General features: G+C 45.6%; 1 protein-coding gene across 2 annotated transcripts in view; it reads right to left on the minus strand.

The window, feature by feature from the left end:
* Nucleotides 1-19,568, minus strand: part of LOC138487932 (ICOS ligand-like) — a 384,713-nt gene that overhangs the window by 43,009 nt on the left and 322,136 nt on the right. Inside the window, exon 7 of one of the 2 annotated variants that reach the window (XM_069614564.1) lies at nucleotides 7,132-7,216. The exons of the other annotated variant lie outside the window; for it this stretch is intronic. Coding sequence (XP_069470665.1) covers nucleotides 7,132-7,216 — 85 coding nt within the window. The remainder of the gene's footprint in view (nucleotides 1-7,131; nucleotides 7,217-19,568) is intronic. 2 annotated transcript variants of the gene reach the window in all.

Raw genomic sequence — 19,568 nt, forward strand, 5'->3', positions numbered from 1 at the left:
AATAAAGTTAATGGCAACTTTATCTTTTCTGGGGGACAGTAGCCAGCCCCAGAAAATGGAGTCGGTGGGAAGTCTAAAAGACAACCCTGTGTCACTGCACTGAAGGTGCTGTGTAACACACATGGACGAATATGGTGCCATGGAGTAGGTGAGGCTCGAGTGCCCGAGATCACACAAAAAGTAGAAATACACATAGCAAAACACATGTAAGAGTAGGAAAAAAGGCTCACACTCTTACCAGGTGTAAAAAAGAAAATCCCAGAAATCCAGCAAAGCTGCTGAGGGACTCAGTAGGTAAGGGAAATCAACCATTTATGAGAATTCTCCCTAACGCTCTCCAACCATGGCTTCTCCAAAATCAATCTTGGGAGATAACAAGTGAAAGAACAAGACCTTCTTGTGGATACCAAGCAGGACCATTCCCAATGGTCTTGTTTGACTTTTAATGGGCATAGAGAATTTAATTGTTCCATCCTCCACAAGGAACATGTCCTCCTGGGACTTTCACGTTACAGAAACCCCCAACTTCTTAGCCCACATTTGGTGCGCACAAATACCTGAAACCCACAAATCCTATAAAGAAGAGACCTCATACAACTGTCCACAAAAAACAGCACTACTTTCAACTTGATGAAAGAACTAAAGCCAGTGCAATTGGCACATCCAATTCTGTTAGCAACCAGAGGGCAGTTAACCTTTACCACCCACTAATGCCTTCCCCACAGGAGGTACCTTCTTCTGACTTAGGTTCCCAATGACCTAATAAGCCAAATAGTGCCTCTTTTACATAATGCCCCTTTGTGCCACAATACAGAGGCAAACCTAGTTGTGGGTGACATCGTTGTCTGAAAGGTGAGCATGCAGAGAACTAATCAGTATTAGTCATCAACGTCTGGGCACCTAGTGAATCTCAAGGTTGAATCTCACTTTCCTCGCTCACAGCATTCACTTCTATGCTCTTGCAATCATAAACCAATTTAGAGTTTTTTATTTATATTTTGTATTTGGGCATATATAGCACAATCCTAGCTTGGGAGAAATAGAGTGTGGTGCAATGCCGGTTGATGTCTACAGCATAACTATAAGCTGGCCCCAGGGGAGACAGGTTTGGAATATGGATCTGGGATTTCCTGGCCCATAGTGTTGATTTTCTCCTTGCAGTAAGAGCTCAGGGTCATATGTAATCCATGGCTGCTCCCTGAAGATCAGGATCTTGAAGTCCTTCCTGAACTGCCAGGGTGTTGGGGCCATTCAAATTGCCACCTGGAGAATATTTGAAAAGGCTGGTGAATAGCAAGAAAATACTTGTTTACTGATTCATTATTTGTGAGCCAGTTTTATCTGGGGCCTTGCCATGACCTACTCCTGGAGTTGAGCTGCCATCTGGAATGTTGGGTATTGTGGTAAACCAGGCAGATCCCTGAGAGGTGGTTGCCTTGTATGTGATGCAGGCTATCTTGAAGAGTAATCTGACTGTTATAGATAACCATTACCGCTCTCTTAGGATACGGAGATGTAGTCAATGTCTTTGATCCTGTGATAAGACATGAGGCTGCGTGTACAGTCCTTGGGAAGGTGAGGTGTGTGGCCGAGATGTAGGCAAAGAGAGCAATCCATCCGTTGAAGTGACTTCTAAGGCCTGGATCGTGATTCTGAAGTCCTCCGGTGGGACAAAGGTTTTTCTCTTCCAGATGAGTGCTAGTTGATAGCAGGTGGTTTGTTTTTTTGGTAATGTGTTGGCGGAAGAAGAGGTTGCTGTCAATCGTGATCCCAAGAGATTGGGTAGATGGGGTATCTAGTCATTCCATCAAATGCATTTTCATCTAACACCATACCATGAGATTATATGCAACGAAAAGCCTTACCATCGAAGGACCCTTTCGTTGAATATAATTCAATTGTATATTTGAAATTGGGGTTAGGGTTAGAAGTGAGGATTAGGGTTTAGGGTTAGATTAAGGGTTACATTAAGTTTAGGGTTAAGGTTGGTGCTAGGGTTAGATTAAGGGTTACATTAGGGTTAGGGTTGGGGCTAGGGTTATTTTAAGGGTTACATTAGGGTTAGGGTTGGGGCTAAGGTTAAGGTTAGGGTTGGGGCTAGGGTTAGATTAAGGGTTATATTATGGTTAGGGTTAGGGTTGGGTCTAGGGTTAGATTAAGGGTTGCATTAGGGTTAGGGTTGGGGCTAGGGTTAAGGTTAGGGTCGGGGATAGGGTTAGATTAAGGGTTGCATTAGGATTAGGGTTGGGGTTGGGGCTAGGGTTAGGGTCGTTCTAGGGTTAGTTTAAGGGTTGGGCTAGGGTTGGGGGGGCATGGGGGTTAGGGGGCACCCCCCAATATACAAAAAAACATTAAAACGTAACAAGGAGCTGGCTAGTGTCAAAATTTCAGCACTGGACAGCTCCATGTAACGTTTTAACGTTACATAAAAATGCATTGCAATGCTTCCTTTTACATGTAAAAGTACATTTCCATTGAAACCAGTCAATTTATATTTTCGAAAGACTGGTTTTGATGGAAAGGCACTTTTACACATAAAAGATAGCCTGTCGATGCTTTGGGAAACAATTCTTTCGTTTCGATTGTGTGGCATTTTGATGCATTTTTTACGATTAAATGACTAGGAATCGGTGGATGGGGCCACCTGAGTGAATCCATCCATGTACAGGTCATCAAGCCATCCTTGAATTGTCTCCTGTTTATCCGGTTGGTCTAGTTAGACAAATTCAGCTTGTATAACACTTAACTACAGATCACTCCTGACTGGCTAGAAGAATGGCTATCCCTGAGATTTGAGATGTCTTGATCACAACGTACTTTGAGGTATAACTGTTTATCATCCACATAGTGCTGAAGTAGGATGCTTGGGCCGGCAAGAAGGGACCCAAGAGGCGCCATATACTGATTGAAGATCACTGGGGAGGGGAATGAGACTTTAGGGACTCCAAAAGTGACTTGTTGATGGTCTGTAAATCTGGAATGATTGGTGCCTCAGAGAGGTCAAAGGTTTCACTCCACCATGCACCCATCATTTCCTCTCTTTTAGTCCTCTTCAGAAAAAGGTGTACTTTATTCTTTCCACTAATTTAGGAGGCCACCTGACTGAAACTTGTAATATATGAAAGAACATCCACGGCTGCCTAAACCCCTTCAATAGTTGACTCATATCTGATCTATCAAATATTAGGTAAAATATCACCAAACATCTCACATACATATCCAAAACAGGATACCTGCAAAACTCAAAAGAATCAATTTCCCCATCATGAAACAATCTGTCAGACTCTAGATTATCACTGTACAGAGCAATGTAACACATAGTGTTACAAGGAGAAAGGCCTCCTCGCAAGGCACAATGTTTATTCTACTCAATACAGCACCTGTGTCTTTAATATTAGAATAGAGACATCTAACATATGGAAGCAAAAATAAAAAATAAATCAATACAACTAGAGAGTGGTTCTGTTAAAAAACACATAGAAGTTCCTATCGTTATGCCTGGACCTGGAGAGGACTTGTGGAGTTTAGGTAGCAAGTAGAAGGTGGGGATAGTGGAAAATATAACATAGAGAGGCTATCACATCTGCTGATATGAGCTGTAATGTGTGCCAATTATCTCATTTCTTTTTAAAGTGTCATTCATCTGAATAGTAGGATCTTTAGGAATGATGGAATAACATGATCAGTCTTTCAGTTGGCGATAAACCGATTCAATAGAGTCATTACAATTCCAGCCCACAATGTCTCTTATCAGAAGGTTTGAACACTACCTACGTCTTGAGCTTCATCTTTTGATGCTGACTATTGTTCCAGTGAGGGATTGTGGCAATCATAATTGTACACATTTAACTTAGTATGATCCGATTTGACCCTATTCTCAAAGTTTGTATGAATATAAGCAGGAACATAAAAAAAAATAAGAAGTATACAACTTATAAAGGGTTAAAATCTGCATACACTGGGAATGCCAATGTTAAGGTTAACCTACATTTAAAGCCTTAACATAAAAAGAATGCTCTAACTTTAGCTCACCCTTATGTTTTGGATTGTTGTTATTACATTGATGTGTTTGTTAATAGTGCATTCTGTTTTGATTGCACATGGTTGTTGTACGTTTACTTGTTTGTACTTTTTCATTGTTTGGTGTGAAATGCACAAAGATGGTAGTAAGGGTCCATGGGCCTGATTTACAAACACGTTTTTTAATTGCACTTCCAGTGCTATGCAGACGACACACAGCTCTCCTTCAAGCTTCCCTCTTCTTCCTCCTCTTTTTTCTCTCTCGTTCCCGACTGTCTGACTGCCATTCAGTCATAGTGTGCTGCCAATGATCTCTGCCTTAATGTCAATAAGTCTGAGATGATTTCCATTGGGACCCCAACTCCCACCTTCCCTCCAGCCCTCTGGCCTCCCTCTATGGGCCCCCTCCCCCCACCCTTCTGTCTGGCAGAAAACCTGGGTGTCATCATTGATTCCTCTCTCTCTTTCTCTGCTCACATCACAGACCTTGCAAAGAAGGTCCTCTATCAGCTGCACATTCTCAGAGGTATTCTCCCTTCCCTCACCTTCCCCCAGAAACCCAATTTCTCCAGAGTTCTGGTCCTTTCTAGGCATCACTAGTGTAACAGCCTCTTCCTTAATCTTCCTTCATCCTCCCTTCGTCCCCTTCAACTAATTCAAACAAGGTCTGTGAGGCTTATTTTTGGCCTCAAGCCCAGGGACCACACCTCTCCAGCCCTAATTTCTCTCCACTGGCTTCTCGTTGCTGCTAGGATCAAATTCAAGACCCACTGAACCATCCACAAAGCTGGCTGGGTCCTGGGTCCCAGTTACATCTAACTCTCTCTCTAAATACCTCAATGCAAGAGCCCTTGAGTCTGCTTGCTCCAACTCTCTGCAAATCCATTGCTTCTCTAAGCGTGGGGGTAGATGTCTCTCTTCCACAGGAGCCTCCCTCTGGAATGGTCTCCCTGCCCTTCTCAGGCTTGATAAGGATCTCCTTAAGTTCTGGAAGGTCCTCAAGACCCTCCTTTTCTCCTCCTCCTTCTCTATCCCCCTACCCTGCTAACTCCTTCTTCCTCCTCTATGACTGGCTTCAGGGCCCCAGGCTCCCTCTCCCAGTCCTACACCCTAGCCCCTTTCCCTGTGCTTACCTGTTTTTCATGGCACTTTCCCTTGGGCCTCCCTGTTTCACCTGCACGTCGCCCCTTCACCCTCTCGTTCCCACCTTAGCACTTCGTTTTGCTCAGATCTGCACTGCCCCACCTCCCTCACACTTCTTATTCTGCACTTGCACAACCGAATGTCACAAGGCCTAGTAGGACCATTTGTGTATTCGTGTATATTTCTCCCTTGTTGCCACCCCTCTTTTTTGTCTTTTGGTGCCTTAAAAAACCAATAAATAAATAAATTGTAACATTCCATTGAAATACACTTTGTAAATCAGGACCCGTGCTTTTGTGAGACGGTTCTTTGATTGAGCAGTGTGGGTATGTTTATATGTTATTTAATTTATTGTGTATATTTTGCATACTGTTTGCATTTAAGTATGTGTTTTTAAAATGTGTGTCAAATTTACTATGTATCTTCACCAAATGTGGTATGAGTGTTCATATTGAGCCACAGAAGTTGCATGCCAATTTTGTACAACTTCCATGCATGAGAACATATGAAAACAAAAGTTACAGTGGAACCCATTTCTGCATTTCCCTATACAATGCATGATGTAATCTTAAATGTACTGCTGAATCTAGCCCGATGTAGGAATTTGCACGAGGCGAGTAGAGCGCATCATCTGATGTTTAGTCTCACGTAGGGGGGGGGGGCACTGTGTTGGTGCTGAATGAACTTTAGAATCAATGGGATCCCCACACAGATATCGATATCGATTGGCCTATCAGGAAGTAGGACAATGTCCAAAAGACAGATCCAACAAACCAGTGTAGGTTGGTTTGTGTGTCAATGCGGTCTATGTTAATGACTTAGTACAATGTGCAGCAAGTGGCAGACGGTGAATTTTTGAACTGGAGGGGTGTAAATGTTTGAGCTCAAAATGCAGGTGTGACCAAGGGCAGCGAGGGAGCCCAAACCAAAGAAGGGGGGGATTATGGGCACTCTCCCTCGCCCCCACCGTGAACATGTTTTAAATAACGGATTCAAATGGTGCATTTTACAGCACATTCTGTGAAAAATTGGGTAAAGAGCACCACAGTTTGCTATCAGATTGCTATGGTAGCACATGAACAAACCCAACAAATGCAAGTCTACAACAGTGCACCGGACTATTTTGCAGTATATTTTATTCAACCTTTGCCCACAACATATGCTAGTATAAAAAAACATTTTAATGCTGGCTGTGCCTTCAAATGTCCATGCATGCTGCACCGATATATACCAGTATTACCATATTAGGCATCAAAGGCAGTAAAAAATGCCATGCTACAGAAAGAAAATATATCCAGACTGGCTATACCAAGATAGGCTAGTAACCCTGCAATCACACTTATGTGCGCTTTTACAAGAATGCCATGACACATTAAGAACGTGTATGCAGAATGACCGTAGTACTGCCAGTCTGCATATACTCTCTTAGTGTGGAAAGGCACTTTTTACTTGGTATCAAGTGTAGAGCAAACATAAGTGTCATGTCCTCCCTAAAGTGGCCTACATTCAATATAGGCCCATCTAGCCACTTAAAAACACTTATCATGTTTTTGTTTTACCCTTGATACACAATGTTGTGCATCTGGGTAAAGAAAATGATAAGTCAAGTTTTATCACGTGGCTAGACTGGCCTACATTCAATGTAGGTCAGTCTAGCCATGTGATAACATTTCAATATCACTTTGTTTGACTCTTTTCACACCCTACTGTGCATCAATGGTAAAGAAAAAAACAATACCATGCCCCCAGTAGCTCCCACCCCTAAATGTAGGGGCCCCCTTGAGTGAGGACACTAAATGTAGGGGTTGGAGCTAGCACACACACAAACACACAAGCACACACGCACCACTTCCATCTGCACATTCAAACATTCATACAACTCGTTCATGCATGCATTCCTAAAAACAAACATACATACACACATATTACATTCAATAAAGATCAAAAAGTTTTAAAAAACAAACTTACCTGCAGACATCCTCCATATGGTCTTGCGCAGCCACAGGGAGGACTGGATGGCCTTCCCTTCATCTCTTGGACATAGACACGCTGCCTAACGGGAGAGGAGAACTTTCCTGTTAGTCAGCATACAAAAAAGGTAGCAGGCGCCTGTCTCTAAAAAGAACATGGCAGAATAACCTGTTATGTGGTTTTTTTCCACTTTGAGAGTCCGCAGCCATCAATTTGTGGTCACTGTACTTTTCAGATAGGGGGAATATCCATTTGCATATCAGTCATTGTCCCGCCCACAAGGGCAGTCCAGCACCAAAATGCCAGGGAAACCTCGTTTGAACAAGAATGCCAACAGTAACCCCAGACACATGTTTCAGTCTTGTTGGGTGGAGTTGTGCCTCTCTGAGTACAGTGAGCAAGGGATCCACGCCTGGGTTCCCCCAGGTAACTTAGGGTGACAAACCCCAAGTTCCTTGCAAAAATACAAAAAAGGTAGCATGCGCCCCTCCCTAGAAACTATATAGCATGATAACCTGTTCTGTGGTTTTTTTTCCACTTTGAGAGTCAGCAGCCATCGCTTATTGCTCACTGTACTTTTCACAAAGGAGGAACAACCATTTGCATATCAGTCTTTGTCCCGCCCACAAGGGCAGTCCAGCAACGAAATGCCCGGCAAACCTCCTTTGAACAAGAGTACCAACAGCAACCCCAGACACGTGTTTCAGCCTTGTTGGGCCTCATCAGTGAGGTAGAGGTACCTCTCGGAGCAAAGTGAGCAAGGGGTCCACGTCTGGGTTCCCCCAGGTAACTTTGGGTGACCAGCCCCAAGTTCCTTGCAAAACTACAAAAAAGGTAGCAGGCGCCCCTCCCTAGAAACTACATAGCATGATAACCTGTTCTGTGGTTTTTTTTCCACTTTGAGAGTCCACAGGCATCGCTTTCTGCTCACTGTACTTTTCACAAAGGAGGAATATCCATTTGCATATCAGTCTCTGACCCACACACAAGGGCAGTCCAGCACCGAAATGCCAGACAAACCTCCTTTGAGCAAGAGTACCAACCGCAACCCCCTGTTAGTCAGCAGGTTCATGTTGCAGATCCCCACCCTGTACAGGAGCATTGCTTATGCTGCTAGTGCAGAAAAATGAGAGCCGGCGGGACCAGTCTTCCGATGCCCTGGCAGCTCCCATTATTCTGCGTTACATTTTTTATGGAGCTGAGAGGTCTCTGCAACAAACAAACAAAAAAGCGTAGCGGGGAACGTGCCCCTGATAAGAGGCAGGCAGTAAAGTCCCCTGTGAAAATAAAGCATGTATCGACTGCACATTCCCCCCTCACATACTGCTGGGCTGTCACTGTGTGAAGCTGATAGTTTTGACCTATGTTATTGTAACCAATGTGCTTTACAACATACCATTATGCACACATTCTCACATAAAGTAGTGAGAAATTCCAGAAAGCAGTATGCTCCATGATACTCATGGTAGAGACATTATCTAATGTAGAATGTCTCAATTTAGGTATTTGTGACTTGAGTCTGTGTTTCTTAATTGTATTATAGATGTTGATAGGGAGAGTTCTTTGTTCTACCCCTTTTAGATAGGCGGTGCACCATCCGCCCCTAGGGAGAGATTCTCTGGGATAGGGACAGGGTGGTCTTCCTGTAGGGACAGCCTGTTTTAGTGTGTCTGTGGATAGAAGTAAGAAGGTGGTTATATCTGTACTATTCTTTTCTTACAATGATCTCCTGATACCGTTCTATAATGTTACCAGTCTGTATTCTAACGGTAGGAATGTAATGTAGACCGAGAGGTCACTAATCTATACCCTAGCTTTTACAGTATCCAGAAAATGGACTCCAGACTCTAGCTACACACTTCGTGGGGAACTCACAATATAATCTTTATCAATTTAGGCTATTTTAATTTTGTTGGTCAGGCCTATTTTGTGTTCGAGTAGAACCTCCTCCCTCATATACGAGCTTATCAAAACAACATGATTACTAACAAGGTCATCCCCTAAAATACAACGTGCGCTCTGATGGGCACATTCTTCAGCTCCATGTCATTTTCCTTATTTGCACTACAAGTGCAAGAAATGCATGTAATGCCTGATCCAAATATGTTTGCATACATGTTTGCACTTCATAGTGCAAAGAAGTGTAAATGCCTCCTACCATTTATGCTTTGCTGTATTTCCAGATGATTCGATAGGAGTCCAATGGTCTTCTACCATCATGAAAATAACATGCTGGTGGAAAACCATTGGGTTTTTGCAGGCAGAGTGGGAAAGGGAGGTGGAACTGGTAATCCCTTTCCATGCCCCCACTCTGCATGCAAAAAATAAACCTTTTAATGATTGGTTTTAACAGCTCCTTTTGGTCTGTGGACTTTCAAAATGACTCCCAAAGAGTTATGTGCATAAAGGTATGCACCCAAATCCCACTGTATAGTCTCGGCAAACTCTGCCCCAGATGAAAAACAATTGATAGATTAAACATATCTGAAGCCTTTTAATGCTGGCCGCTGATTCGACAGATGTTGAGGGTGTGCCTCAAAAAGTAGGTTTTAAATCCCAGTCAAACCATACAGTTCTGTTCTGGCATATCCTGTGCTGAAGGGCAGATTTTGTGTCTGAACATCTGCCTTCCCTGTGAGCATTTTACCAGCTCCCCTGTGCTCTAGCCTTTTATGTACACTTGTGCACTTCTGGCACTGACTATTCTCTGTTCCAAGAGGGCTGTGATGAAGTAGCCCCACTGACAAACTGACATTTGGGAGAAAACAAATATGTCTTTGCTGTCTATGATCACATGACCTAGCAAGAGGAAATAGAAGACGGCAAGACAAGCGGGTTGTGGTTGTGGCTGTGAACTGTGAGCTGCAGTGAGGAGCAGAATGCACAACTGAGATGTATGCAGAAAATCAGCATTGCATTGCAAGTACTTGGTGGAAGGGATCAAATCAGCTCAGAGACTATCAGAAAACCAATGTGTTCAGATGCTGAGGGACCAACGCCCTGCCAAACTGCTGATGGAAAAATCAGAGTCAAAACTGTCCATACAGCAAAGAACTTAGAGACAAAATTGAGCGAAGAGAAGCTGCAAGCGCAAACTCGCAAACATGGTCCCAGTGAGGGATACTCTCAAAAGCCGAAGGAGAGAGAAAGAAGCAATCAGCCCTGACACTAAAGAACTGTCAGATGGAGAGACTATCAAATGAGATGTCGCAGAGTAGTAGCAAATGAAGGTCTTGGCACCAAGAGATACAAGATGGAGTTGAGGAGGCAGACAAAGAATCAAGAAACTGAAAGAGAAGCTTAAAAAACAGGGAGGAACTGCATACTGGGAGTTGTGGATCTAGCACTCCAAAGGCTAAGCACTGCAGCGCTGACAAAGCCAGGAAAATCAGAGAAGAACTGTGCACCAGGAGCTGTGGGCCAAGCAATCCAAAGACCTACTGCAGGGGTGCTGACAAAAGAAAAAGCTCAAAATAATTTTGCCTACTGGGAGATGAGGCTCTAAGATTTTCAGAAATCCAGTGCAGTGCCATTGGCAAATACCAAGAGAATCAAAGAGCTGCCTGCTAGAAACAGATAAAGCCAAGACACTATACATGCCAAGTAGAACTTGGACATAGTGAGTGGTCATACTAATACTCCAGAAGTCTAGGGCAGCGATGTTGAAAGGTAAAGCGAGCCAAAGAAGTGAGTGAAAAGAGTGACTCGAAAATGTACTTGCAAGTAAATGAACGAAGAAGAACATTGGTGCTCTTCTGATGCTGAGCTGTTTGAGAAAAGCCCCGCTAGCCAATGACTGAAAGAACCTTATTATTCTGAGAAGATACAGGGTTTCCAACAGCCGTGGAAGCAAAGGTAAAAGTGGAGGCAAGGAATTCATCTTGTCCATTGTGTCTCAAGAGAATAATAACTTTATTTAAACTTTTCTAATTTTAACCTTCAGTCACCTTTTGAAGTGTTGCCTTTGAACACCCCCCTGCTCCTGGCATCTATCTTTTACTGGGTAATTAAACACAAGCAGAAGCGACTGCATTCATGATCTCTTAACGGGATGTAAAGTGCTGCACATACAAACCTTTGTGATGCTAAACGGTACTTTGACTCTGTGGTCCTGGGAGGAAAATGTGTCTCAAGTGTACAGTAAAAAATTCTGATTGTCTGGATTTATTGGGGGTTGAGGGTGGAGGTTGTAGGGGAGGACAGGCCTTAGGGCCCCCCTCTCTTACATTATTCTCCCCCCGATGGGGACCATGGCTCGCCGGGCGATCCCTCATGCCACCCGGGCCCAGGTGGAGGGGGGCTTGCCCGCCGATGACATTGCCCCCACGTACCCATCATACACACACACTAACGTTTAGACAGGCCTAGAAGCCTTTTTGCCCAGCAAAGATGGCGTGAGTTCAGCGCGCTGCAGTGCGGCCCCCACCTTTGGAGGGCTTTCCAAGTATCCCTGCCGCAGTAGCCCTGGTAGATCCGCTGCGAGCGCGTTCCCATGAGAAAGTCGGGTATGAGCTAAACCCGAGATACCAACACTGTAACATTTCATCGTTCACAATGTAATATTGCACCCCGCATGACCTGGTCCGCGAGGCCGGGGTGACGGGGAAAAAGCTGAAGCATCACTATCTGAAGAAAGTAGAAAATAACTCAAGTATTGGTATTAACGAACTACCTCTGTTTAAACAGATCCTGTAAACTGTGAATAAACCATAAAGATGTAACGTTTATATGATGTCACCCCAGGTCTGGACTAATGCTGCTATAACCACAGAGAAAGATGTCGACGAAACGTATAACCTTTATATGTATAAGTGTTCTTTCAGTTTTATGTAGAAACCTGAACTCGTATATGTTTTCTTAGTCACCCGTAGCGGCGAGTATTAATCTCTGTAGGCCATAACCTAGAACTACCTCATGTAACGTCTATTGTACATAAAATAATTCACCACTGTAGTGAATATAATGTTAGGTAACGAAAAGGTACTCAGACTGAATATACTAACGAAATGTTTAATGAACTCGAAGTATATATGTATGGTATAGTAGTTTAATTAAGACAAATGATATAAAAGTTTTGTATTCAAAATCAGGCAACACACGAGGAAAATACCTTTTGTGAATATATGCAAGGCCATTCTCCCTCCCACCCTACGAAGCCTGCCAAGTAGAAAAAAGCTAAGGTCTGTGCCGTGCTCCCCCACCTCCCCCGACCAAGCTGGAACCGCTTCAGAGAGTCAGAGGCCCCAACACAGCATCCAAGGCCACCGGCCGCCACCTGTGTTATTTACAGCACGGTAATAAACTCACGTTTGAATCCTCTGATCTACCAGCACCCTCTCGTAAATCCCATAATCCCCCAGACCATCCCAAGACGTCTGACCCCGCACAAACACTACCCCCGACAACGGGACAAGACACAGAGCCCCCTTCATAGTAGCCTCTAACGTAGTAATAAAACATGTACCACCCGGCCCAAGCCCTCAGAGCCCAGCCCCTCGACCTGAAATACCAGACGTCAGAACACCGGTAAATCCAATAGAAGACCACCAGACCCCTCACAAGGTGCATTCCTCCTGTGTTGTATTTCATTGATTGAAAGATTTACTGTAAAAGTTAGATATGGGGTTTTTAGTAACTGCAATGTGCATGATCTAGGGCACCCAAGTCAGGGAAGGCATTCATCTTTGTCACAGGCTGCCCCAGCGTACCAACACCGCCCGGATGACCTCAAGCCGGCCTGCCAGGCCCAACCCAACCCACGAGGCTGACCAGTGACGTCCTTTCGCCCGGACCAACCACGCTGCAGCAACACCTATAGTTAGTCGACGCCACCCAATCCCAATTAACTTGTGCCCCCTATAGTGTGTAGGTTCTGATGACGTTTTTTGTATTAGAAATACGCCTGCCTTTGCGATTGTCAGGCAGAGCGCTCTCGGAGGTTGCAGAGTTCTTTGCATGCCATATTCTTTCGATAAACTCCCACTTACGCTCACCCGCACTCTGTCTTGGCTTTATTCCCATTGCGGGAGTGTCCATTATTGTCTCCCATTGCGGGGAGGATCGTGCTAACTTGGGGGCGCTTCCACTCAGTGGTGACCCCGACGTGATATTTCCAAATTTATTTTTTCCTGAACTCCTTTTAACGACCCCCTTTTGGCACGAGAATCTCCGGTCAGAAAGGGAAACGCACGGTGGGCCGGCTCCGGGAAGATACCCGCCAACGGCGACCGGTACGCTTAGAAGTGCGCACTCAAACTAGAAGGGGTACGGGATCCCGGTTGCAAAATCCCCTTTGAGTACCGCTCGCCGGAGCCGGGGCTGACCGTTGAGCAGAAAGGCAACACCGCCTGGACGGACCCAGTTTCGGAGACTATCGGTTCAAGACGGGCACGTGAGTACCGAGTGCGAGCGATCCTAAAGGGAGAGGGAGGGGAACTTGTGAACAGGAGAACGTGGGCAGGTAGAGGAGAGAATAACGGGTGTCTACTAAAGACAGGTCTGAAAACTTTCTTTATCTTTTCTTTGCATATGGCCATTAGGAGTAAGAAATAAGTGAAGTGGTAGAAGTGACGGAAACCTAGCTCCGAAAGGGGGTGGAAGGCGGCGCCGCATAGTGCTATCTAAACTAGTACTGGGAATATATGAAGAAGTAAGAAATAAGTTATTGGTGTCTGGCAAAGGGAGACACCGGGAATATTTTTAGTGGTTGCTACTCTTTCTATTTCTTTTTTCCATTCCACGGGGCAAGGGGTGAACGGGAAAAGGGTATAAGGCAAATATACTTGTAGAAAAACTATAAAATAGGGAGCACATTAGGAGCAGTGGGGACTAAGTAGTGGCACGTACAGACGTGAACACAGTAACCTTAGCAGAAAACAGGGACAGCTGGCCAGGGAGGAAAGGGAGGAAAAAAGACGAGGTGTGAGTGGGAAAGCATTGTGAAGGGTGCGCGCACCGTGTGAGTATTGGAGAAGAACGGTTGACCAAGAGGGGGTGCGAGAGAGTGTTGGCCATAACTAGTAATTGATTGATTGTAAGAGAAATCACATGAGAATATATGGGAATGGGAAGGGGATGAGTTGTGGTGAGTAAGAAAGGATCTGCGCAGTGAATAACTTTGAGTGATATTGTTGAGACGTCCGCTCTTGTCTGTGCCACAAAGATATAGATACATATATCTACACCTAACTAAAAGTAGAGGAGGTGGACACGGTCGTTGCTAGTGATTTAGAACATGGGGGCAGAAACCCCCTTGTCACATATTTGTAAGAGCTTACCGGGGTACGCTGAACGAATAAATAAATACCATGATCAATGGGTAACAGAATTGAAAGGGGAGGGTCTGCCCCAGATTTGGCCCGAGGGAGGGTCTTTTGACAAAAGCGTTCTTGATATGGTACAAACATGCATTAGCCTCAAGTATAAGGGGAAACAATGGCAAAATAGGAAGGAGATACTAGACCTCTGGAGATTGTTTGAGGAAGTACCCCCACCCAAAGATCCGGCACCAAATGTCGATCTGCCGTCCACAACAGACAACCCACTCATGATTCCAAGAGGGGAAAAGGACCAGTTAAATACAGAACAACCTACGGAGGTGATTAGCTTGTACCCACTATTAAACAAACCTGCCCCCGCAGCAGGATATAGCGACCCTACTTATGTGCCTCCCCCCACAACTGTTACACCACAAAGACCAACAGCCCCCCCGCCATACGAAAGCACCAGAGAGCGCGCCCTGGGAAGCACACAGAGGGTGGATATAGAGAAGCTAACGAGTGACTTAGAGTCGAGGCTTACTGTGGCAAGGGATGAACTCTCAAGAATAAAAGACATATGTGAGCGCACAGCGTGCGCCCCTACACAATCAGGACGCACGTCTAGAGCGTCAAGCGAAAGTAGACAAATTGAGGAAGGATGGAAAAAGGGGGAAATACTGTTCAGAATTGAGGAAGAGCCGACACGAATAATTGAGGTAGGAGCAGTAGAAGGGAGCATTGGTGATGTATCACGAGAGAGGGGGATCCGAGAGGACTTGTTATGTGATGTCAGAGGAGGGATGGATGAGAGTGATAGGTTGAGTATGGCAGTAGGAGGGGAAAGCGAGGAGGTGGACGGTGCATGCTCGCTAGGGACTATAGACGACGAATGGATGGGACGACTAAGAAATAGGGTGGGGAAGATGGCGTCATTGGAGTCAGCAGCGACTAAGGCAGGGGAGGGTACAACAGCAAAAGGGAAGTTACAACTTCCGTTGATACACAGAGGGGGGGGGAGACCAAACTATATACCATGGGCTCAGATGGATAAGGCTAATTTAATGAAATTATTGCCCCAGCTGTCAGGAGGGGCGAGCAAGTGGATATATGCATTTGAGAAACATACCGCCGGCATACCGTTAGCAGTAGGCGATGTAAAAAGCCTACTAGTATCCGCAGTAGGAGATCAAGCGGACAGAGTATGGGCTAAGGCTGGTTTCCCGGCCGTGACGTTAGACTGTGATCGCCATGATGGGGCTTCCTTTAATACAGTACGAGCAAGGGTGTGGGACGCACTGCGGGAGACATTCCCAGATACCCCTGATTTACAGTCAGTAATGCAATGTACAATGAATGACGGGGAGGATGCTATGGATTACATTCTCCGGGTGCAGGAGATGTGGAGAGCGGAAACGGGCACGCCCTGGCATCAGTCAACGTCTCTGTTTTACTTTATTATCAAGAGAGGGCTCCCAAAAGAGGTGCAGAAGGCACTCGACAAAATAGCAGGTGTTGAGGCAAAGGGGTGGCCGGAGATCCAAAGCATAATAGTGCACCATTGCAAAAGAATAAAAGAAAGAGAGAAGGAAGTAGCCCAGAAAAGATTGGCAGACGAAGCGAAGTTGGTACAATCAAAGCTAGTGAAGGTTACAGCAGCGGTAGCAGGGCTCCCACTCATGAGGGAGGGAGACGAAGGAGAGGAGGGGCAGATAGCAATACAAGGGAGAATTGCAGCTAATTGGGCCGGACAAGGACAGAGACAGTGGAACGAACAAGAGCAGAACGGAGGTTTCGCGTGGCAAGAGTGGGCCCCAAGAGGGGGAAGAGGTGGGTACAGGGGCCGAAGAGGAGGACAAGGGTATGGAGGAATGGGAGGAAATGGGTGGCAGGGTCCCAGAGGTCCACAAGGGAGCTGCTGGAATTGTGGGAGATGGGGGCATTACTCAAGAGAGTGCAGGAACAGACAAAACAACGGGTTCCAGGAGACAGAGCAGTACGGTCACCCCCACCCAGGAAGCCCCTACGGCCTCCCCATGGGACAATACCAGCAACCAGAAAATGTAGGACAAAGAAGTAACGCACAACTACACGGACATCAGTACAGAACACAAAACCACCCACAGAATAATGACAATATGCAATACACGCCAGGTAACACTTTCGCCACAGTAGCTAATGGAGCGCCTGTCCCCGCACCTTATAGCGGGGTGTCGGTAGTTTCGGGGAACATTTTTGATCAAGGGGGGGCAATGAGACACCCCGCATAGGACAGCCCACAGAGAGCACTTGCGTGTCCAGTACTATCTACGACCCACAATGCATCAGAGGAACCATTGATAGGAGCGCAGATAGGAGACAAGCAGTTCATATTCATGGTGGATTCGGGAGCGGAGAAATCATGCATTAGAGAGGGCCGGTTCCCGTTATCTAATAGAACGTTAGAGACGCAGGGGTTCTCTGGGGCTGTAATTGAAGTTCCTTACACAGAGGCATTGGATGTGACAGTGGGGGGTAAAACAGTGAAAGCACCCTTACTGTACTATGAACACTCTCCCATTAATTTGCTGGGGAGGGATCTCTTAAGCAAACTAAATATGACAATATCATTCACAGGGAGCGGTATCGTATGTTCGACACCAGGCATATGTCCCCTCCGCATATTAGCAGTAATACACGGCCACACAATCGTGCAAGAGATCAGAGGTTTACCAAGAAACGAGGAGATGTTTGTTGAGGGCATGAGAACATTGGCTCTCATAGTACCAGAACTAAAAAGGATGGATTGGAGGATTCCAGCCGAATTCCTTTTCCGCCCCATAGTGAGCCCCGACACTGCTCCCGGGTCAGTGCTATCGTTGGATTTGCACGCAGTACACGTGTCGGCAAACAGAATATGTGTGATTGGCGTTGATATGGAAGGATGTGAGTGGCGGACAGTACTGTGTACAAATGCAAATATCCCACTGAGGGAGCTCTCGGACGAGGAGCTATTTTCTGACATTGAGACAGATGGCGAAATAGTGATGGAACTAGCAATGCCGTGCGACATTGTAGTTACAGCCAGAAAAACTAAAGTTGAATTAATGGCAGTAGTAGGAGCACCACATACATTTTTTGATGATGACATGAGGTTAGTACCCACTAACCTATGGACAAATGGTCCCCACGATGTGGGGTTACTACATGGGGTTCAGCCTGTGGTAATAAAACTTAAACAGGGAGCAATTCTACCCCGGGTAAAACAATATCCATTGTCACGCGAAGCAGAAGAAGGGATCAGAGAGACAATAGATGCACTGCTAGCACAAGGAATAATAGTGCCCTCAACCTCCCCATGCAACACATGCATTTACCCAATTAAAAAGGCGAAGGGAGGTTCCTGGAGGATGATACAAGATTTACGCCCACTAAATGATGTGATTAAGAAGGAGTTCCCTCTTGTGCCGAACCCGGCTACAATACTATGCAACATTCCGAAAACGGCATCCCACTTCACAGTTATTGACTTGAAAAATGTATTTTTCTCGATTCCCTTAGCAGAAGAGAGCAGGTACTTAACAGCGTTTACGCTAGGGGGGAGGAGGTTCGAACACTGCAGACTACCACAAGGATATTGCGAGAGCCCAAGCATATTCAACAGGGTACTACATGAAGATCTGGGGAATTTGTCTGTAGAAAGCACAGTGATTCAGTACGTTGATGATTTATTGGTTTGTGCACAAACTGAGGAGGAGTGTAGAAAGGACTCAATAACACTCCTGACATTATTGGCCAATAAAGGGTACAAGGTGGACAAGGGGAAGTTACAATACTGTCTGACAGAGGTCCTATACTTGGGACAGCTGATATCAAAGGATGGCAAGCGGATCATACCAGACAGGGCACAGGCGATTAGAACAGTTGGGGAGCCCAAAACAGTAAAAGAGATGCAGAAATTCCTGGGTATGTGCAACTATTGCCGAGCATGGATATTGGATTATGCAGCGTACACCAGGCCCTTGTTACAGGCACTAAAAGAAGCACAGCAGGAAAACAAACACATAGAATGGACAGAAGAAATGAACACGTCATTTAACTCACTAAAAGAGCTGATATCAAGCGCTCCAGTACTGGCAAATCCAGATTATGGGCGCGAATTCTTCTTATTTTCACACTGCAAAGGAACACTGATGACAGCAGTACTGACACAAAAGACATCGTTAGGGCACAAACCACTGGCTTACTATAGTGGCACCCTAGACGCAGTAATGCAAGGTCATTTCGCGTGCGAGCAATCCCTAGCTGCAGCCGCGTTCGCTATTGAAAAAAGTGCCACGATAGTAATGGGCAGTCCTGTGACACTGTTTGTAGAACACTCACTCTTTGCAATATTAGAGCGATCAAAGAGCACATTGACGACACAACGCGCCACAGCATATGAAATAATATTGTCCAGCGCAAACATCCATATAGTAAGATGTAAAACAGTGAACCCGGCCACATTCATCACAGAGGCGTGCACCGTAGAGGACATGCAGAACCACAACTGCGCTACGTACACATGTGACGAAGGTCAGGACCAAGTGATTTTTGAGAATGCCCTGAACGAGGGAGAGGTGTATTTCGTGGACGGGTCAGCATCCATAGATATGGAGACAGGAGAGAAACATGTGGGTATGGCAGTTGTACGATTGGAGGAAGATGAATACGAGACACTAGTGCAACACCGCCTCCCATCACACTATTCAGCCCAAGCAGCAGAACTAATAGCGCTAATAGAAGCATTGCGTGCCGCCAAGGGGTGCGCAGTGACAATATATACAGACTCAGCATACATGACAACAACAGTACACGGCGGGTTGGCACGGTGGGGGCGGAGAGGGTTTCGACGAGCAGATGGAACACCGGTTCAGCATGCAGAATTATTGAAAGAACTGATTGAGGCCCTGCAAGACCCCACGGCAGTGGCCATTGTAAAATGCCAAGCCCACACCACAAATACAGATTTTATATCTTTGGGGAACGCGGCAGCAGACGCCGCTGCCAAAGAAGCTTCGTATTTACAGAAAGGTGAAGTAGGAGAGTACATGTTGCACCACACAGCAAGCCAAGAGGTCCCCACAGGATACAACATGATGCCCACACAGGAAATAATAGAGCTGCAAGAGGGAGCTAGTGTAGAAGAAAAATTGCTGT

This window comes from Ambystoma mexicanum, chromosome 9 (genome assembly GCF_040938575.1).
Source record: "Ambystoma mexicanum isolate Mex_15411 chromosome 9, UKY_AmexF1_1, whole genome shotgun sequence".
NCBI classification, from domain to species: Eukaryota; Metazoa; Chordata; class Amphibia; order Caudata; family Ambystomatidae; genus Ambystoma; species Ambystoma mexicanum.